At 45.6% G+C, this 21,947-nt stretch overlaps 6 protein-coding genes across 7 annotated transcripts; 4 read left to right on the top strand and 2 right to left on the bottom strand.

Moving 5' to 3' along the window:
* Positions 1–440: 440 nt before the first annotated feature.
* Positions 441–2,105, bottom strand: H257_13310 (hypothetical protein; the record flags this gene model as incomplete). Its single annotated transcript, XM_009840790.1, has 4 exons — positions 441–688; positions 831–1,035; positions 1,888–2,006; positions 2,072–2,105. The coding sequence occupies 4 exons, from the start codon at positions 2,103–2,105 to the stop codon at positions 441–443; spliced, it is 606 nt and encodes a 201-aa protein (XP_009839092.1).
* A 1,765-nt stretch (positions 2,106–3,870) lies between these two features.
* On the top strand, positions 3,871–7,465 carry H257_13309 (hypothetical protein). The gene is made up of 6 exons (XM_009840789.1): positions 3,871–4,732; positions 4,828–5,027; positions 5,108–5,181; positions 5,303–5,435; positions 5,496–5,593; positions 6,308–7,465. The coding sequence occupies exons 1-6, from the start codon at positions 3,955–3,957 to the stop codon at positions 7,083–7,085; spliced, it is 2,061 nt and encodes a 686-aa protein (XP_009839091.1). The 5' UTR covers positions 3,871–3,954; the 3' UTR covers positions 7,086–7,465.
* Positions 7,466–8,455: 990 nt separating this feature from the next.
* Positions 8,456–11,380, bottom strand: H257_13308 (hypothetical protein). The gene is made up of 4 exons (XM_009840788.1): positions 10,884–11,380; positions 10,614–10,830; positions 9,568–9,972; positions 8,456–9,020 (listed from the first exon to the last, which is right to left on the bottom strand). The coding sequence occupies exons 1-4, from the start codon at positions 11,323–11,325 to the stop codon at positions 8,654–8,656; spliced, it is 1,431 nt and encodes a 476-aa protein (XP_009839090.1). The 5' UTR covers positions 11,326–11,380; the 3' UTR covers positions 8,456–8,653.
* Positions 11,381–12,839: 1,459 nt separating this feature from the next.
* H257_13307 (hypothetical protein) lies at positions 12,840–13,067 on the top strand (the record flags this gene model as incomplete). Its single annotated transcript, XM_009840787.1, has 1 exon — positions 12,840–13,067. One exon carries the CDS (start codon positions 12,840–12,842, stop codon positions 13,065–13,067), a length of 228 nt encoding a protein of 75 aa, XP_009839089.1.
* Positions 13,068–13,410: 343 nt separating this feature from the next.
* On the top strand, positions 13,411–15,949 carry H257_13306. 2 transcript variants are annotated; one of them, XM_009840786.1, is made up of 4 exons: positions 13,411–13,929; positions 13,983–14,199; positions 14,917–15,321; positions 15,513–15,949. In XM_009840786.1, the coding sequence occupies exons 1-4, from the start codon at positions 13,506–13,508 to the stop codon at positions 15,868–15,870; spliced, it is 1,404 nt and encodes a 467-aa protein (XP_009839088.1). In that variant the 5' UTR covers positions 13,411–13,505; the 3' UTR covers positions 15,871–15,949. The 2 variants fall into 2 exon arrangements, with proteins under 2 accessions (XP_009839088.1, XP_009839087.1); XM_009840785.1 differs by having other exon boundaries at positions 14,917–15,949.
* Positions 15,950–18,475: 2,526 nt separating this feature from the next.
* Positions 18,476–20,344, top strand: H257_13305 (hypothetical protein). The gene is made up of 7 exons (XM_009840784.1): positions 18,476–18,749; positions 18,805–18,970; positions 19,028–19,118; positions 19,175–19,309; positions 19,769–19,911; positions 19,977–20,020; positions 20,152–20,344. The coding sequence occupies exons 1-7, from the start codon at positions 18,489–18,491 to the stop codon at positions 20,272–20,274; spliced, it is 963 nt and encodes a 320-aa protein (XP_009839086.1). The 5' UTR covers positions 18,476–18,488; the 3' UTR covers positions 20,275–20,344.
* Positions 20,345–21,947: the final 1,603 nt, after the last annotated feature.

Here is a 21,947-nt window from a genome sequence, read left to right as displayed (position 1 = left end):
GATGGCTTGGTAGAGCTCGGCCGGTGTGTACCGACTCCGAGTGAGTGGTGCCATGTTGGCGCGAAAACGCAGACTGAGTGTTGACAAGCTGTATTATTTTGTGGAGGTTTTGCCGCTCAAAATCCTGGCGATTCTATTGGCTTATCCGACGTATCCATAAACCGTCCAAGTATCCATAAAGTGGCCGTTTACGTTAGCTCAGTTTTTTGCTCAAGACACGAATGACTGATATTGGGGCCTATTGACTAATCAAATCACTGGAAATACATGGCGAAACTGAAACTCTTGCTCAGTAGAGCTCTTTCGAAAGAAGTCGAGTTTACAGTAGTCGACAGCCGCGAGGGTGCCTGCCAAAAAAGAATCAATACAAGGAGGTTTACTGAGTTTTCCACAATAAAGCTGGATGTTAAGAAGCGACCAATAAAAATCGAGGAAATTTATTACATCTCTGATTCTTTTCCATTCGAGTCGTTACTACTTGTCACGCTGCCGCCATCGCTGCTGCCTTCTACGCTTTCATTGTCACTCGCTTCGACTTCTTGTAGCCCCTTTATGTACTCGGCCAGCTTGTAGAGTTGTCTGTCGGCCTTGTGAATACAGCCCTTGATGCTGCTGGGTGTCAAGTCCTCAAAAGCTTCCATCAGACGCACATGCACGTCTTTGAATTTCGTGTCCTGTGTGTACTGATCTCCAACCTAGCATATATCAATAATCATATCAATAACGCTGTGTATTGTATTTTGGTACTATACTTGGCATTTTACGATAGCCCAGACAATCTCAATTGGTTGCAGGTCACTATGGGGTGGCGCCCACGGAAGCGATTGTACCTGGGGACAACGACAAGAGCGGGTCAATCTTGCGGGCCAATAGATTGGCCTTGACGAGGACGGCATGTCGTTCGAGGGGGTGCCCATCTTGTTGCATGGCGCAAATCCAAGCCACTAAATCGGCTTCAAAACTCGTCGGCAACGTTGGGTGAGGCCCACGGCGCTTGGTTGTAGTGGTAGTTCCGGCCTTTGTCGCTCGCGCGGCCTTCATGAGCGTGTTGTAGGGTATCTTCCAGGAAACTGAGACTGATTTTCCGTTTCGTCCTAAGGCACGTGCCATAGCTACAACCTCAATGTCAATTTTATTGACATGCACACTTAGCTTTTTCCAAAGTGCAGCTTTAGTTTCATTTGTAAACGAAATGCCGTACTTCGTGCAAGCATTTTGTAGGAAACTCTTTTTTTGTCCATACTTAGGCGTTTCGATAGGAAGACCTTTATGGTATTTGGCATTGTCCATTACTACAACAGCATTTTTTAATCCAAGATCTTCTATTTCGACGAGAAGTTTGGAAAACCAACTCACAAAATATGTATGATCAAACATTCCGTGATAATCCTTTGTTTCAGGTTTACCAGTTCGTTTTCCTCCTAGAAATATATCCAAGCATAAGAGTTTGCTATCCATACAACCACTATCTAGAATGGCAGCAATAGAACAAAATCTTTCACCTTTGTGTTTTTCTTTCACTTCCAGATCAAGTTCATCACTTGGATCATATAATGAATCATCATGCCGACTATAATAGTGGTGAATATAACTCTCATCCAAATATATAATAAGCCGTCGGTTGACATCGCCCGAAAAAATATCACACATATCAGAAACATATACATCACGATGCTGTAAATTAGCATCGGATATACGGAGGCCTAGACCTCTTTTTTTCTTTTCCCTTTTGTAACCCAGTTTTGACAACGCCCTTTGGGTCGTCCGGTACGCGTCTAGAGTGAAGGACTCCGACTCTGGATCAAAATCCAAGCGTTGTTGGGACCGCAGAAAGTGAGCAACGCCTTTGGCGACGGTTAGTTGACGGGATTGACGACGTTGGCGTACAAATTCTTGGATGATCTGTGCCAGTGTTGTCGTCAGAGGAAGCCTTGTGCGGAGGAACATGTCGGGCGACGCTTGGGGCTTGGTCGTTGTGGTGCCCTTGTCGACAAACTCTTCCAAACCTGTTGGACCAACTGTTCCTTGCGCCGTAGATAGCGGGCGGCTGTGCGGCTCGCTGCAGCGGTACCTTCTTTGCGAAGCTGTGCGTTTACCATTAACATGTCGAGTATCTCGTTCTTTGACACGTATTGGGAGCGCGAACGCTTCACGAACTCGATGGCTCGTTCGATGTCGCTTGGTTGGTGGGGATCAGTAGGAATCGTTGGTATGTGAGGCTGGTGTCGAGTATCAGAGCCAGTGTGAGTTTGCATGTGTAATGATTGAAGTGTTATTGTATTTTTGGCTGTCTCTCAATAGTTAGTATTATATGTAAGAGTTTATTTGATAATAGAGTGAGATTCGAAACGTTTTCAACTTTTGCGGTATCATATCTGAGCGTGTATGCCGTTTCAAGACCTGTTTGTTTTATAGATTTTTAGCGTCTTCCCAGCGCTACAATTTCATATTCAACTTTTCTTTATTGCGTTTTTGTAGCTAAAGTTTTTGCCAAAGGCACCCTCGCGGCTGTCGACTACTGTTAAGTTCATTTCAGGTTCACAAAAAAATTATTCAAACTAGAATTCCAGAAATACAAGCTTTTCAAAGCCAATCAATTCGAGTTTGACAATTCGTATTCAAGGTCAAAAGAGGCTCAAGTCCATAATTCAAACTCCCACCATGGAGTTGAATAGCAACTTGCAGCACCCAACAGAGGACGATACCTTGGACACCCTTTACGAGGAGCCTGGAGCTTACACCAGTTCGACGCGGCGGAAATATCCGGATGTTTAGTTTCAGACTGCCGAATTTCCAAATTACTGCCAAACCTATTCAGGAAGCACCATGCTGATCAAAAGATGTACATTATTCGAAATCACTGGACTTCTTACGACTTTTGAGCATCTCCAAGAATACTTATTTCCAATTGGCTGCCGACTAAATATAATGACACGTCGGAGTCAAAGGACACAACTGCAGGCACGAAGGCCTCTCAAAAGTACAAACATAGCAAAGTACTACATAGTAGAATCTATTCATCAGTCGTAATTGAGGTCACCGTAACGATCGGTCGCCTCCAAACCAATCGTTCTTGACGAGTGGAGTTTTACCATTCACAGTCAGTTCAAAGTCATTGAAATACTTGGACAGCGTTTGACAGGCTAAATCCTTCAAAATTTACTTGAAATTGCCACCTAACATATCTGAAGGTGATACCCTACACGATGCATCGCTAATGTGTCCTAAGATTTCGAGTAATTGCAAAAGTGCAGACCGGGGTTGCGGAGTTTCGGGGTAGGAAGAAACTAGTGGTAAGTTACTTCATTACTCGATAAATGACAAGATGCTGCTACATTTTGGAAATCTGGCGGTCTTTTGGAAATGATTGGATATATAATTTGTTCAGCGGCTATTGTGATGGCCATCCGTCACTGAACAAGAATATCACTGATTTCGTTTGATTCCTAGTTTATCCTGACTCTCACGATACATCATGCAAACTGATTTTACAGCCTAATATGAGGCCAATGGAAAAATACTGTACTGTATTTGAAACGCATGTGAGATTCCCTTCGCTGCGACATGTTTGACCTTCAAACTTTGTACTATAACTCAGAGCTCTAATTAAAACCTTGGCTCCATTCGTTTTGCTTTACCACATGGACAGAATTCCTCTATGGTAGAATTCCTCTACGGTAGTTGACTTTTTGTCGGCAGATTTCACGACAACACCCAAGTTAGCGAAGCGTGTAATCTTTGGGGTATCTTCAGAGCCTCTTGAGACTCCCGAGCCACTTTAGATCATTGCACATTTTGCAGGACTTGCATTTAATTGCACAGGAATATGGAGGCGACAATGACCAACATTCATCAACATCCCACTCACGGTGAACATTGTGCGAACGTTCGATTGGGCCGTTGGAGTCAGTCCGTCGAGTCTGTCGGCATTTTTGACCTTGGCGTGTCCATCCCATGTCCTGGAAAACCGCCACCGCCGCCGCCACTGCGTCAACGTCTCGCAAGTCGGCGGCCGCTTCGTCCTCTGGTGCTGTGTCCTCAGTCATCACGGCGCGGTCCCAACAGGACCGGTTCCACCTTGCCACCATCGACCACCACGACCACAACATCCACCTGCGGCAGGTGGGTCTATCGATCGGGAACCGGGAGTTGCTTGTGGACGCCGAGCTCAAACTCGAGTCTGGCGTGCACTACGGCCTCGTGGGGCGCAACGGCACGGGCAAATCCACCTTGTTGCAGGCGCTGGGCGACGGGTTGTTTGAAGGCATTTCGTCCCACGTGCACGTGATGTACGTGCACCAGCTGTTTCACGTGGACATGGACAGTCCCGAGCGACTGTCGGTGGTGGACGTGCTTCTGTGTGGCGACAAACAGCGCCTCAGTCGGCAACACATGATGGACCTGCTCGAGGCGGGCTTGGAGTCTCAAACGGTGCACCAGACGCTCAAGCAGCTGGACTACGAAGCCATCGACGCGGCGAGGGCCAAGATGGAGCGCGTGGCCATCAAGCGAAGCGGCCTGCGGGGGCTCACGGCGCGCAACAAGCTACTGGCCCTGGAGCACCAACTGGTCGAGGCCAAAGCCTTGTGGGACGACGCGGTGCAGCAACGGACGTCTTCTGGTGTCGACTCGGACGAGGATATTGTGGCCGCCAACAACTGGCTCGAGTCGCTATATGCCCAAGATGACTTGTCCAGCGAGGCGCGGGCGCGGGAAATTCTTGTGGACATTGGTAAATATGGGCTATGACGACGACGTGTAGTTGTTTTGTGATTCGTGGCCATTGGGAAATTGATGGTGGTCATTGGGAAATTGGTGATGGGATAGGTCTGCCAGTGGACCAGCACGACCGGCCGTTCCATGAGCTGTCTGGGGGCTGGAAAATGCGTGTATTTCTGGCCCAAATTGAGTTTCTACAGCCGGACTTGCTCTTGCTGGACGAGCCAACCAACCATTTGGACCTACCGCGCATCCAGTGGGTAATGCATTTCATCCAGACGCGACTCCAAGACTTGACCATTGTCACGGTAAACACGAGATGAATATATATATATATATAAAATAGAAATATGACACGGTGGAGTAAGTTTTGATGCTAAGTTAACAGGTAAGCCACGACCGGGCGTTCTTGAATGCTGTGGCAGACATGATGATTGTCATGAAGACCAACAAAACACTCGGGTACGAGGAGGACCATCACCTAGGACATGGCTGTAATTAATTCTTTTTCATCCTAACTATATAAATATATACAACTTCTGACAAGGATATATCTCATTCGAATGGATATGTATATATGTAGGTACTTTGCTGGAAACTACGATACGTTTGAGCAAACCGTACAAGACAAAGAAGTGTTCAACGCCCGACTGGAAGCCAAATTGACTGCCAAGACGGAAAAAATGGAGAAACAAGTCGCTCAAATGTCCGTCCAGGTAACACACACACGATGTTATAACATTGTCTAACAAATACAACACAACGGTTTTCAACAGGGCCGCAAAGCCGGCGACGACAAAAAGATGGCGGCGGCAGCGTCCAAGAAGAAGAAGATTGAAAACGTCGGCAACCAAAAGAATGCTAAAGGACACCGGTAAGTATATCCATCTTCATTTGTCCTTCGAAATATTATAACAGTTATTTCTTTATTTATATTCTTTACCCAAAATTTGGCTGACTTTTGTGCGGATTCGCCCAATCTATCGATATATCGATTCTTTGTATTGTGCTATCGAGTGAAATTTCGTGTTTTGGCGTGGTTTCTCGTTCGAATTTAAATCGATTTGATTGGCTACTTCAGGTGAGCTCAACATTTTTAACCAATCAAAACCTTCTCAAGGAAATTCAACCAATCCGATCGATTGTGGATCGGTTTGGTTCGCGTGATTCGATTGCACCCCCTCCCCAAATTTGTATCAAATCGACAATACTGTGAATCCAAAAAGGTGTCCGATTGGTATCACACTAATTCGACTCACACATTAATTCAACGTGGATGATGTTCGAGGACAAAGAGCACATACAACTTCGAAACCATCAAAACAATGAAAAACATTTTTTTAAATTGAAGTTGACAATATTTTTATTACCTACAATGATAATAGGATATTTCGTTTTTTTAAAGTTTCCTGCAATCTGATTGGCTCAATCCGTCTGCCGAGTCATCTTCTGTAATACATTTATTTGATTGTAATATATACAATATATTAATACATGTATTTGATAGTGTTGTTGATTCATTCTCCTCCATGTCGCTCCAGTTTATAAAAACCAACTCCGCTGGCTTCAAAGTTGATTTCTCGTGTAGACTCCGAGTTAACAAAGACCGGGTCGGCCACTTCTTTACAAATCGAGACCGGTCCCAAGACCAGTTCATCGACTTGCATGTCGTGGAGCCGTGGAGCTTTCCCCCCACGCCCGACGTCCCCACGCACTCTGTGCTCAGCGTCGAGAAACTCAACTTTAGCTACTCGCCAGCAGCCAAGCCATTGCTAAGCAACGTGTCGTTCAATATCCACAAGGGCCAGCGCGTGGTGTTACTCGGGTGCAACGGCACGGGCAAGTCGACGCTGATCAAGCTGCTGTGCCGGACCATCCCAGCAAACCCGACGCCCGACTGCATCAAATCGCCGCCGCTGGTGCAAATTCGAGCGCTGACGCAGGATATCGTCGAGACTTTGCACTACGAGCCCAAGACACCGCTGCAGATGCTGGGTGCCGACACGGAAGAAGCCGGCCGAAAGCACCTGGCGCGGTTCGGCTTGCGTGGGGCGGTGGTGAGTGCCGCGCCATGCAGTACGTTGTCTGGGGGGCAGGCCATGCGCGTGGCCCTGGGATTGCTGACGTACCCCACGTGTCCGCAGCTGATGATCCTGGACGAACCGACCAACCACCTCGACATGAGCAGCATCGACGCCCTGCTGGACGCACTTCGAAGTTTCAACGGCGCCGTGCTTTTGATCTCCCATGACGAGCACTTTCTGCATGCATTTCACCCGGACGCTGTTCTGTGGCTCACCAAGCGCGGCGAAGTCAAGCCGCTGAATGATGTCGACGATTTTCTCAACAAGTACCGCGACTGGTGAATGGGACTAGTTACCAGTCTACGAGTCGACAAGGGTCGGTCGGTCAGGATGTTGCTGTGTAAAGTCGTGATATTGACGGATTTTTTGCATTATAATTAGAGTTACCTTGTCCTTCTAGTCTGATATTGGGTTGCTAAGAACTGTAGTTATCGAAGTATCTCTTGCACTGATAATACTCTACATCAGTAGTAACGTTGTTATTCATAACTCTTGCATCTCCACCACGGGTTTGGGAAGTCTAGTGCTTGTTTTCGGGCTAACGTTAATCGTATTGTGCTTTTCAGTCCAATTTGTTTGGGGGATGGATGAAATCGCCGACTAATCGAGCAAAGGAGTATGATTGGCTACAAAGAACAAAAGTTGCAATTTGATTGGCTAAAAAGGTTGATTGTAGAATTGAAGGCTACAAAGATACCTCTTGAACTTAGTTTTATATGAAATTTCGAAGGTCCGGCGATTGTTTGGCGGTTGATTCAACCAACCACCAGAGGAAATTTTGAGTAGACCACACAATATCAGTGTAAACACAACTGCCTCGAAACAGTTTGCCCAAATGAGGAGGTGTACGTTATATTAGGGACAGTCAATAGTGAATTAATAGTAAGTAGTACATACTGTACGGGTCTGGAAATTTATTTGTACCGAATCGATAAGAATATTGTCAAATTTGGAGTAGCGTGCTCAATCGAATGAGCAGCTCCAAATCGACAGACAATCCATCGACCAATCAAAACCCAGATCACTAATCAAGTGGCCAATCAAATTATTCACTCTTCGACCAATTCAACATCGAATTAGTGAAACTACTGTAGTGTGAGACTGGATTTCGAGCTTTACATTCAAAAGTCAGTACAAAGAATCGATTGATAGATTTGGCGAATCAGCACAAAAGTCCAAAATTGAGCTAAAAGAATGGCCAGGTCTGGATGCCACAAAAAGTAGCATACAATTGGAAATCTACTAATTTTTCTTCCAAAATTCCACTGGCATCCAGTCAACTTTGTATATAATACTTTCTTTTCTCCTTTTTTTATTCATGGGATATGAGATGTCGGGAAATTTCAGCCGACTTGGCAAAGCGGTTTATGGCATAATGGTATGGGGTGGGTAGCAACCATCCACACTTGGCCTTAGCATGATTGTTTTATAGTATCCACCTGTATCAGAAATAACCACTGTTGCTAAGCATGATTGTTTTACAGTATCCACCTGTATCAGAAATAACCACTGTTGCTTGTCATTCACTAACTGTAAACTACTGTGTGCAGCATTCGGGACTAGTGTTGTAGCTGGCTACAGCTATAGTATTGGTTCTAGTTGATGATGTTGTGAACACGTGAAGAAGGGAGGTGGGGCAACTCATAAAAATTCATGGAAATAGGTCTGTACTATAGCAATAATACTACTGTAATACACTGCCAACAACGAGCGCTTCATGCGATCTCGTACGTCGGGGGGAAATCTATCATAGTATTCCAAAGTCTAGACGACTTAACGTTTTCTCTACACTTGTTCCTTCACGGGACTTCTAGATTGCCCACTCTATACCTCCACGAAATCGGGCGTTCCTACTGGAGGCCGGACGACGTCGTTCGACCAGGAGTCAGCTCCTGACGTAGCAGCCGCCTAAACTTGGCCATCGCAGCTTTAAAGTACGCTTGCTGCTCGTGGTACCGCGTCTGGCCGTTGGCCGCTCGCGTCGATCGCTCCGCCGGCGTCAGCGCCAGCACGCGGTCCACAGTGTCACAGATGAGCTCGTGCTCGACGTTGAACTCTGTCCCAGACCCCATGATCGTCTTGTCCCAATTCCACCGCGCCCCCACGCCCGTGATGAGCACCCCCGAAGCCTCGTCAATAAACTCGTTCATGGGCGCGCCGTCCGTCGTGAGCACCAGCGCCCCCGCCGCCCGCGCCTGATTGATATAGTGGCCAAACCTACCCCACGTTGTTTGGTATTAGGCTGTACATATAGTACATAGTACTATTCATCATGGTAGATGTAGTAGTAATTGCGATACTCCTACTACTGCTAGTAATACTAGTACTAATAATTAGTCATACTGTCGATAGTGTACTATCCTACTAGAAGTACTATCACTAATAGCACAACTAATACTATCACTAATAGCACTACTAATGGCCATACTATTGATAGGAGTAATACTAGTACTGGTAGTAGCGCGGTGTGCTAGTATATAGATAGCATACTAGTGGTATTGTTGTGTTTATCGAATGAATCGCACAACCCAACGTACAGAATGCATCGGCAAAACGATTTAGCCAATCAGATTGCAGGAGCCCATCATCAACGTCAAATTAGTGTAAATAACACTTCAATGAATGTGATACCAATCACCACAGGACACGTTTGACATACAAATATTCAGTACAAACAATCGATCGATACATTTGGCGAATCAGCACAAAAGTCAGCCAAATTTATTGTCGGTAAAATGACAATAGAACTAATCGAGAACCGTACCCTTCCGAGATGCTAGGGCAGACGATGGCGGACGTTTCAAGCATCATCTTGCCGTACATGGGGGGAGTGACAAACACTCCGTTGTGGTACTGGACATTTAGCATGGGACGCCCGTCGCGAAGGTGCCGCCAATACGTGTCGTTGGACCCGCCGTCGCTCGAGTAGATGGAAATCGGCGGAAAGTCCGGCCGAGAGCTCCAGCAATCTAATAGTTCGATCGTGTTCTTGAGCGTGCTGTGGCCGTTGGCGTGGAAAAAGGTCAGGTTCTCCCAGTTGCGCGGGGCGGCGGTGTATGTGACAGGGTCGGCTTTTGCGGCTTCCTTTGCGAGCACCGTGGGGTCGCTCGTCGTGTGCGACGTGTAGTACACGGACGTGTTGCGGCGGTTGTTGTCGTCGCGGTCATACCTTTCCAGCGAAAATATCTCTCTCACATCCACCAGGAGAGGGAAATACTGTATGTAGATAATAGCTTATATATTGTCACGTCGAGTATTCGACATTGGAGTGTCAAGCGTGTTTGTTCCAAGGCTGGAGAGTGGGGTGCTAAATCCAATAACCATATCGGCAGACAATCGATCGACCAATCAAAACTCAGGATGCTCATCCAGTGGCCATTCAAATACTCTATCTGGCCAATTCAACATTGAATTAGTGTGTGACGGACTGAGAATTAGTGTGACATTCGACGATGTTTAGATATAAACGTCCATACAAAGAATCGATCGATCGATTTGGCAAAGAATCCGCACAAAAGTCCTAATTTTGGCGTAAACGAGGACAATACTTGTCGTGGAGTTGATTAGACAAGTAAGTTGGCCATAGCAGTCTCTTATAAGTGGTTGAATCAAGGCTTATGGGACTTTTACCAAGTCCCGCATGGATTTCTACATATTGTGTATATAATATATATCTTGAATTACACGCAAATACACACTCTGTTAATGAAAAAAAAGAACGATCGATCTTTTGCAAATATATATATATATATATTGTAGCCATACAGTAAAAATAGAGAGATCCACAATATATCTTGTATATATACATACCATTGTGTGATACGCTGGTACGCGTCTTTGGTTTTGGCCAAAACGTAGTCGACGCGATGGTAGTGGGAGGCTTTCAGATCGTACATTTCGACGTTAGGCATGAGGATGAGCTTCTTGGTCGATGGAAAGTCATGGCGATCGGGAAGGCCGTCCCAGTAGTGGTTCATGAGGATCACGGCAGTGTGCGGACACAGGTCGTGGTACGAGTACGTCTTGCCTACACAGGATGCAAGTTGAGGGGGGGATGGCGACGAGAAAGGACAACAGTACCGTCGATGTGGAAGTCGATTTCGTAGACCCACATGGGCATCGCACGGGTCTCTAGGAACTTGACGTACGCCATGGCGTCTTCGCAGTACCCATAGGATCGGATGCCGATTGGAAGGAAGACCTCGGCTTCGGGACACCGCATGACTTCAGCGAGGATGTCCTTCGTGTCGGATTCACGCCACAACGGAGGTTGCATGTACCGGCTGGAGACGATCGCATCTCCTCGGGTAAGACATTCTGTCATGAGCTCATTCATGTGCAGCAGGTCGTCCTCCTGCGGCGCCACCAAAGGCCGGATGGCATGTCGGAGCTTCGAGCGCGATAACAACGAGGTCGCTCTGTACGTCAGGAACACGTCGACAGACTGAAACAAGACCAGCGCACCGATGCAGCCCATGAGGATCCATCGGAAGCTGAGCGGCTTCAACCCCGTCGCTGTCATACGCTTCGGGCTGGAAGCTACAGTAATGGACAAAAGCAATTGGGCGACATCAAAATGTACTCCCAGTATTTAGTATGGACTGGTACCCATGAATTAAAATTGAATGATGTATTTAAATGTGAGGCAAGCATAATTAAAGTAAGCTAATATATTAAATAGTACTCAAGAATTAATTGTACGTTTTACTTCAAAGTATACCCCTTTACTAGTAACTTACCGGGTAATTTACAATTTGATTTTACTTTACAGAGGACTATACGTATATATACTGAAAATATCTTGCTGTAAAAGTACTAGTAATAGTACTGTAATTGTTTTATACTCCGAGTACAAGTTTAACGGTGATGTTACAGCGACTTCCAGTTAACTGTAAACAATTCGTTGTGTTGACTGTTATTCTTGATATCACTTAAGTACTTACAGTGATGCAAGGCATTGTCGTCGGCTCTCCTGGCCGGAAGCACATTGCTACATGGAAATATGATCCTAACTGATTTATTCATCCGGATAACTACACAAAATTGTGTAACTTCGACGAGACCATCGAGGACCTGTAACGAATGTTTTCATCTTCCACCCAATCTCCCTCGATCAAAATACATGCATCTATGCAGTTTTTTATGCAGAATACGCCTGAATGGTTAATTCTTCGTGAAACTTGATAGCCTTCCAGATTGCATTGTAAAACAAATCATTTGTAGTCGAAATGGACGTGCTAAATTTAATATCCTTTCAAACTCTATAGAAATTTGTCTCAGAGTTTTGGATATTTTATGCGCGATAGATCCTCCAATCGTAAATATCGTCCGGATAGTGAATCGATTCCAGGTGTGCATTGCACGCCATCAATTTCATTTGCACATTGCAATGCCCCGTGACACCAGCATTACAGAACTTGAATACGATGGAATACTGTCGTACGTTAGGAGTGAGCGGCCACGAGCGCTGACAAAAGAGGAGCGCCTGGACATCCTGCGCCTGCATGCACACTTCAGGCACTTGAAGTTAGATTCAGTGAATGAACACATTGCAATGCTGCTTGGGCGGAGTGAAAAAACCGTACGACAGGTATGGCAACAGTATAGAGATTCAAAGTCAATTGTAGTCAAACAAGTACCAGCTAACCATACCATTCATGCATCACGAGTTCCAAAGGCAAAAGCAGTGCTGCGTCTAATTGTAGAATTTGTTCGTGAGCGACGTCGAACTCGAACCCGAGTTGTTGCAAAAGATGTTATTAGCACAACATGGTCATGTTGTTTTTGACGAAACCGACTGTCAGCGTATTGGCGTCGAAGCTACGGCAGTTGATTACAGAACGGTCATATAGGCGAAGCTGTAAGCGTACAATAATGAGAATGTCGTACCTGAAGTCGTTGCGCTTGCTCGCTCCCGTGGATATGAGGTTGTCTACACGCCACCCTACCATTCAGATCTGCAACCAATCGAGTACATTTGGGCTTACGTGAAGGGGATCGTCGGCCGTCAATATACCACAGAGACGACGATGGAGGATGTCCGGCGGCGGTTGGACATTGCGTTGGGGGGTCGTACCAAGTGACGTGATCTATCGATGCATCAGTCACACGAAGAAGAAAGTGTCTGAACTCAGTGCATACCTTGTCGAGCTGGAAGCTGCCGACGAAGCTGTGAATGAACCCGCGCTGCCTGGAGAGGACGAGTCAAGTGACGATGAAGAAAGCGACGACGACCAGAGCATTCTTACGGATATTGTTGTCTAATAACCTGCTTCCGAATAATACTTGTATGAATTGATTTTGAATGCACTGGTAAAGGTTTTTTGTCTCTCAACTCCCCCTGAAAATTGATACGGTCCTCGATGGTCTCGTGTTAACTGTAAGCTTACCCGTAGACTTGCCATAAAGCACTTTCGTACGGATAATGAATCTATTATTAGGTACAGGGTAAAGGGCAATTCCCCAACCTCCGACATATGTTTCTGAGTTTCGTATTTGGAGTTAGTATGATCATATTAATATTAATAGTCCGATGAATCCAATAATATCCAATCAGCGTCGACCACACCCTGTTCATTTATGTACGATCGTACTTCTAGGAAATGAACTTCAAGTAAATCAGGACTACTGTACGTCCTACCGACACCGCCGCCTTGACTAAGGCTGCGAGACTAAGGCTGCGAGACTAAGGCTGCAACCAGCATGAACGTTCCTGGGTTCCGATGGATCCTCATTGGATGCATAGGGGTGCTTGTGCTGTTCCAGTCCGTCGACGTGTTCATGGCGTACAGAGCTGCGTTGTCGTCTTCGCCGCCGAGACACGCGTTTCAACCACTTCTGGACGATGTACAAGACAACGACCTACTGCACATGAACAAGCTCATGACAGACTGTCTCGCGCAATCAGAAACGATCCTCTCTGGGCGGTACATGCAATCTCCCCTTTTGCGCGAATCCATCTCGGACGACATCCTCGCTGAAGTCATGCGGTGTCCCGAAGCCGAGGTCTTCCTTCCAATCGGCATCCGATCCTATGGGTACTGCGAAGACGCCATGGCGTACGTCAAGTTCCTAGAGACCCGTGCGATGCCCATGTGGGTCTACGAAATCGACTTCCACATCGACGGTACTGTTGTCCTTTCTCGTCGCCATCCCCCCCTCAACTTGCATCCTGTGTAGGCAAGACGTACTCGTACCACGACCTGTGTCCGCACACTGCCGTGATCCTCATGAACCACTACTGGGACGGCCTTCCCGATCGCCATGACTTTCCATCGACCAAGAAGCTCATCCTCATGCCTAACGTCGAAATGTACGAGCTCCAAGCCTCCCACTACCACCGCGTCGACTACGTTTTGGCCAAAACCAAAGACGCGTACCAGCGTATCACACAATGGTATGTACGCTGCATGACGCTCTTCTATTTCGTATATATATCGTTATTCCGTGCTTATTTGTTTGTATTTCCATGATTTGAGTATGATATTTCTTAATGTTATGACGAATATACGTTATGGATAATATATATTATTCAACTAAAATATAAATGCATTATTGATAATATGAATGCTCCCTATCCGTGGTGCTACCATATTGACATGTGTGTCTCCATGTTTGCATACGGAAGTAGTCTCAAACGTTCAATATATCATTAAATTATATATACAATGTATATTGGATATATATATATGTATATTCATTATATATGTTGTAGACATGATTAAAATATTTATTTTATATGTAGTTCTTGTATTTGTAGGGGATATATATATAAATTGTACATCTCACCTATGTTATGTTTTGTATATTCAACAACTTTATGTACGTTCTGCCTACAATAACTTCCCTAGTACATATTGTCGATTAGATACAAATTTGGGGAAGGGGTGCAATCGAATCGTGCCGACCAAACCGATCCACAATCGATCTGATTGGTTGAATTTCATTGAGAAGGTTTTGATTGGTTAATAATTTTGAGCTCATCTGAAGTAGCCAATCAAATCGATTTAAATTCCAATGAGAAACCACGCCACAACACAATGAAAATTCACTCGAAAGCACAATACTTACTTGGTCATTGCTGTGATACCCCATCTTGACATGGATATTATAGGTATGACCGCGACGACAACAACCGCCGCAACACGTCCGTGTACTACACGTCGCACACGACAAGCGACCCCACGGTGCTCGCAAAGGAAGCCGCAAAAGCCGACCCTGTCACATATTCTGCTGCCCCGCGCAACTGGGAGAACCTGACCTTCTTCCACGCCAACGGCCACAGCACGCTCAAGAACACGATCGAACTATTAGATTGCTGGAGCTCTCGGCCAGACTTTCCGCCGATTTCCATCTACTCGAGCGACGGCGGGTCCAACGACACGTATTGGCGGCACCTTCGCGACGGGCGTCCCATGCTAAATGTCCAGTACCACAGCGGAGTGTTTGTCACTCCCCCCATGTACGGCAAGATGATGCTTGAAACGTCCGCCATCGTCTGCCCTAGCATCTCGGAAGGGTACGGTTCTCGATTAGTACTTCTACTACTAGTACTACTTCTACTAGCATCCCGCGTCCTACTTCTACTAGTAGTACTAGTATTACTACAGTCGATAGGATGACTAGTAGTACGATTCCTACTCTACCATGATGAATAGTACGACTACGATGTACTATATGTACAGCCTAATACCAAACAACGTGGGGTAGGTTTGGCCACTATATCAACCAGGCGCGGGCGGCGGGGGCGCTGGTGCTCACGACGGATGGCGCGCCCATGAACGAATTTATTGACGAGGCTTCGGGGGCGCTCATCACGGGCGTGTGGGCGCGGTGGACTGGCGATAAGGTGCTGATGGGGCCTGGGACAGAGTTCAACGTCGAGCACGAGCTCATCTGTGACACTGTGGACCGCGTGCTGGCGCTGACGCCGGCGGAGCGATCGACGCGAGCGGCCAACGGCCAGACGCGGTACCACGAGCAGCAAGCGTACTTTAAAGCTGCGATGGCCAAGTTTAGGCGGCTGCTACGTCGGGAGCTGACTCCTGGTCGAAACGCCACGGCCTAGCGTTATTTATCTTGAGATTAGTGTCGACTTTGGAAGGAACGAGAGGGTATTATATGTATATTGAAGCTCAAAAGACCAATCAATATGCATATGTTACGCTGTGGCTGGGGGGAGGACGGTGGGCTGTATTACTTTTATTGTCGTTTTACCCAAATATATTGGCTGACTTTGGTCATGAATCGACAAATCTATCGATCGATTGCTTGTACTGAATATTTGTATGTAAAACAGTTGTGGCGATTGGTATCACTCTAATTAAAGTCATACACTAATTTAACGTTGACGATGGTTGTTTCCTGCCATCTGATTGGCTAAATCCTTCTGCCGATTCTTGTGTAATACACTTGGCTGTGTCGTCTTCTCCATGTTGCTATATGTAGAAATCAACTTCAGTTACACAGGAATACTGTATCCCGAAGTAGTCCTACAGGACTGTATCGCAGTTCCAGAAACACCCCGGAACACTGTATCGCAGTTACCGGAGAACAACTCTAGTACTACTAAGGACGTTGCGGGCGAAACTACTAATTGATCGAATCGTCCATAGCGAGTAGTAACGGTAGCAGGATTGATCAAAAGTGCCATGACTATTGTACGGTTATTCTGTTATTGGGTTTGTACACTGTAACGACAGATAGTGCTGAATTGCACTGTATCACAGCTATTACATAGCTGTGTGACTGCAAAAAAGTGCACTGTGACGTTGTCGCATGTGTTTATTATGATTTCCACAAGAATCAGTCCATGTATGTCATGCGTGTACAGAACATTATGGTAAGTAACTTAGTTCCAAATCTGCCACTAAACGAGTAGTAGAATTCCACGCCCGCCTACATCCTCTACTCATATATATCCAATGAGCACGGCATGCTAGATGCGTTCCTTGTGTTGCTCCACCACACTGCGATCCTTCGACAAGTCGGTTCTCTTGGTCCTGTGGTTACTATAACACAATTGGTCAAGAGGTCTAATTGCACCATTTAAGCCCCTCTGAATCTTGCCCGACGTAGTTTACAGTACCGATTTCGGCCGATCGTGGAGGGTTGGAGTGAACGAGTTCTCGCGCCAAACAACTTGTCGCAGACAGACGCAACGATTGCGTGTCCTGTGGTTACTATACACACATGTCCAGCTTGAGCTCGGCGACGACCACCTTCTGTTGGCCTGTTAGCACCCGACACACATTCCCCAGGCGAACGGCGTCGTAGGCCCCGTTCTGCGGACTCACCCTCCGGTCGTCAATGGCCATCATGTCGGACATTCGACAAAGAACAGCGTTTTGCCATGTACGAGCAGTCGTTAGTTTGGACGAATGGTTATGTTAATTGGGTAATCCTTCTTGGGCTTTTTTTTGTGTAAACGGTTGCGGCTGTGAGTTCCGGGCGGTTCCAGTATCCAGATTTACCCCACGTGACCATCCTTGTATCGTTATCTGGTACCCTAACCCGGTAACGTGGACATGGTACGAGGCGTCGTTCGGGCGACCGCCGGCACGACCTCGAACCGACGGGCCTTCTCGAGGACGCCTCGCCGGACGACCAGAGCCTTGGGCGACCGCGTACCTCGTGACCACGAGCGTGGCTTCGGCCATTTCCAAGCAATCAGTTGAACTGCTCCGCGTGGAAGTAAGTGAACTTGGCCGCAAACAGCACCAGGATTTCCGGTTTGATATATTGGCTCGGCCCCGCACGCAGCGTTGCGCAGACACGACAAGACGAGTGACTCTGCCACGTCATGCACTGGTGGTGGTGTAAATAGAGCAAGATTCGATTGGGCGGGGTCCGGAAATTCGTACTGAATCTACAATATCAAACCTCATACAGTATATTTCTATCCAATCTCAACAAGTTCAACACATCTTGTTCGAGTCGTTCTGGGCAAACTCTCCTTAGAGTAAGTGGCCATTCGCGGCTGTGTCGTCGTATACGATATATATTACAGTACACATCACGCTTAAATATTACTAGTATACTTGAAGTAATAAATACAATAAAAATCAACAGAAAAAGGATTTCACTAAACAGTGCTTGGTGCGACTGCTCAAACCCCGCGCCACTGCTAAGCTGATATGTCCATGCCTCTCCCCGCATCGTTTTGCTGAAGTGCCGATGCATATTCCACACCACAACCACCAAAAGCGCTGGGATTTCGACCTGATATTGTCCTTTTACCCAAACTTTGGACTTTTGGGTTGACAAATCGTCAAATCGTATCGATCGATTCTTTGTACTGAATTCTATTGTCTGTGGTCATTGGTATCACACTAATTGAATTCACACACTAATTCGACGTTTAGGACGGTTTCCTGCAATCTGATTGGCTAAATCCTTCTGCCGCTGGCCTCCTGAGCGCTAACGTGTTGTCACCTGAACAATGATGACTTTGCAAGCAACCTTTGAAATGTGGTCGAAGTGTTGGTGAATATGGCTAGGTCCAGCACGCAGGTGTTGCGACGACGTTCGTCGACGAGGTTGAAGTTGATGTCAAGCTGTCATGTGACGGGGTTTCGGGATTTCAACCGAATGAATAAAACGCAAATCACATTATATATAAAAACAATGCAAAATGATCTTGTCCAATGAAATCAAGCCATTGTGAAAGTCCATTTGAAAGCAAACATGGCCAAGGCAGCGAACAAAGCAACGAGAATAGTGGCGGCGGCGTCTACCAAGAAGACACCTCTGAACAAAGCAGCAGCCACCCCATCGTCCTCTTTGTCGTCTTCTCGGGTCTTCTGGGGTCTCGCAGTAGTGTTTGGATTGCTCGCTGCGTGGCTGCGCTTCCAAACTCGGTCGACGCAACAGCATCAACACCATGTGGGGATGCCAACGTCGACTGCCCCCGCGCGCATTCGATGGAACGTCACATGCTCCAAACAGGTCCTCTTCAATCCTCAATCCTTCTCTCTCATCATCATTATGTCGATTGTTGCAGTACCAGCCGTTCGTGCAAGGGTGCCACAAGCGGGCCAAGTGTGGCCGAGCGCTGCGCGACAACTTCGTCTCGCCAGCCGTCGTGGACGCGTTGCGCGATATTGCCGACCACGGAATGCAAGGCCGGTCTACCCTCGGCGGCCCCACGATCATGGACATCAACACTGGCATGTACTCAGTTGACCATCCCATCCGACGATGGGAATTCACTTCCTCTTGTATAGGCTATGTAAAGGACGGCAACGGACTCATCAACTTGTATCGGCAAGACCCGCCAGTGCAGTTCACCACGGAGCAATACACTTTGTATCGAGAGTACGACCTCTCCTCGATACAAGAACATATTGTACTTATAATGTGGTGGTATTTAGTGTGATTGAAAGCATTCGCCTTGCGATCATGGACGAGTTCCGTCTGGCTACGCTATATTTCACAGCGCCGACATTTCTCACCCGACTCATTGGCAACGCATCGTGGGTGCCGCAGGAAATGCACGATGAATACTGGTATGTTACTATACAGTAAATATATATATATATAAATCCATATTTTCTTGTATTTCCAGTAATAAGACTATTTTTGTTTCTGCTTGGTTTCAAGATTTCTATGACCACATATTCAATACTATTTCGAATCATATTATTAAATATTTTTCTGACTGGTTTCGGGGTTTCTATGGACATACTAGTAACGACTGTGTAATAATACGAAGTATTTACAACGTATATTATAGTTTTTTCTCTGTTTTGTTTCGGGGATTTTGGGTTTCGGGGTTTCTATGGACATATAATATGTACTATTCGCCATATAAATATTTTTTTGTCTGTTTTTCGTACTAGGATTGGTTTCAGGGGTTGGAGTTTCAGGGTCTTTATTGACATACTAATATATTCCCGTTTACCATAAAAAAAAAAAAATTCTGTTGGTGTGTCTATGCACAAATATTAATATTTTCCGATGGGTAGGCACGCCCACGTAGACAAGAACAATACTCGTCATTACGACTATTCTGGGCTGTTGTACTTGGCGGACTATGGCGTCGAGTTCACGGGTGGCTTGTTTGCATTCTTGGATAAGGATAAAAATATTACCGTGGAACCTGCACAAGGTATTTCCGTGATTATAAAATTATGCTGATATTTATCCATTATTTGACAGAATAATAATTAATAGGACGCCTCATGATGTTTACCTCTGGCATGGAGAACTTGCACGAGGTACGCAATCAGTGTCCCATGGTAATTGTAATGATAATCCAACGAGGATCTTCCCAGCTATTGTATATTAGTAATAAATATGTTCCTGTGGTATACAAATATATGTGGAGAAAAATTGAACGATATCTTAGGTCCGTCAAGTGGAAACGGGCGCCCGGTATCTCATGAGCATGTGGTTCACATGCGACTCTCGCAAACGATTTCACAACTTTTTGGACGGCAAAACCCACGACCAGTACGACACTACGAGTTAGGACTGGCGATAAACGGACGAAATAGCTGGAAATTAATAAAAAATGTGTGTCTGGACACGGCACAAACAAGTCTAAAAATATTTTATTAAATTTTAATAATTTATTTTTAAAGAAAAAAAAGCTTTTTAAATTTATATAAATCTTTAATAAAATTAAAAATAAATCCCCCAGAAGTGGTGGAGATTGTATCCGGCAGAGTTCGATCAGTAACAGCAGATTTACCACTTACAGTTTTAATTATAACGGTAACGTTATTGTGTATTTTACTGTACCACCTAATTTTCGTCTAATCCTGTGTAAACGGATAATAATTCTATAGATAGAGCTATAATAATATAATGAGCAACACTGTCACTTATTGTCCTATAACTTCAAGGGTATTCTGGGAATCGTTTCAGGTTCCTTATGAAATTATCTATTTGGAAGTAAGTATACCTATAGTCCAGACAATAAATAACCTATTTTAGCCGAGGTACAATGGGCACATCAATCAATTATTTCCATATTGGTAGCATCAATCAATTATTTCCATATTGGTAGTAGTACCATAAAGTGGGGACTTGGGCATTTATCACCCGCAGTTAAGTGGAGTTCATCGTCACACCTGGTGAGACTTCTCGTTATACCTACCGTGGCAAGTTGAGAAATGGTTGCCATGTGACAGATCTTGGCGCGTAGAACAAGAGCCGTTGTGTGACGCAACACGGAAAGACTACACCATTTTGCGGGGATAATTTCGAAAAATATCTGGTGTATTTCGTGGAGTCCCATTTAAATTCGTGGAGCTTCATTATATTTCGCGACCTCGGCATTTACATTTATTTTTGTTAGTTTCGTGGGAACGTCGAATTCACTCGTTACCTTTCGCGGACTGCCAGTATATTTCATGATTAGCTCAGTTAGATTCGCAAGCATCCATAAATACACCCATTGCGTTAACAATTAACTTAAGCGAAATATATTGGTCTCGTCATGAAATATTTTGGATGTTTGCGACACAAAGTGGATGCCTAGTATCGTTACGATGATGATTGCTGTCGTCCAGAGTTTGTACTAAAAAGCTGTGGTAAAGCTACTTTGCTACTGTACACTTTGGACGACGGCAGCCATTTTGCAATTCTGCACGACTTTGCTTGACCAATCACAGTAGATTATTCATGGGTTTTCCACCAATAATATTGAAGAATCAAAAATACTGGAGTGTGCGCGGACCCCGATACACCTAGCTAAAAACACCGAGGTCGACTGTTTTTTCAATCTCGGCGTTTTGGGGTTATTCAACTTGGTAGACAGGTCTTCAGTTCAGCTACCCACAATATACACCCGATACTACTGTAATACGATCCAGACAAAACAAATGTGGGAGGGACGCGTTATCCAATATATTAATACCACAACTACGAAGTAATACAATCCAGACAAAACAATATGTGGGGACAACGCGTTTGCAGTTAAGTTAGAAAGAAATGTGGGTACATGGATGGTTAGGAATAGCAAGTTCGATAGTTATGCACAAGCGAAGGCATCACCCCCAATCCCCACCGAGGTGGAGAGTAAGCCTGTAATCCCCTCATGACAATGAAATAACTAGCCAAATATTGGGATCATCGCCAACGGCCTTTACCATGAAAGCCCCCTCATTGTGAAACTACTGTACCAGTAGTTAGATCTGT

The sequence above is a fragment of the Aphanomyces astaci genome, assembly GCF_000520075.1.
Source record: "Aphanomyces astaci strain APO3 unplaced genomic scaffold supercont1.47, whole genome shotgun sequence".
Taxonomy (NCBI): Eukaryota; Oomycota; class Saprolegniomycetes; order Saprolegniales; family Verrucalvaceae; genus Aphanomyces; species Aphanomyces astaci.
Note: the sequence above shows the minus strand (reverse complement) of the source record. Positions and strands in the feature narration are given on the sequence as shown.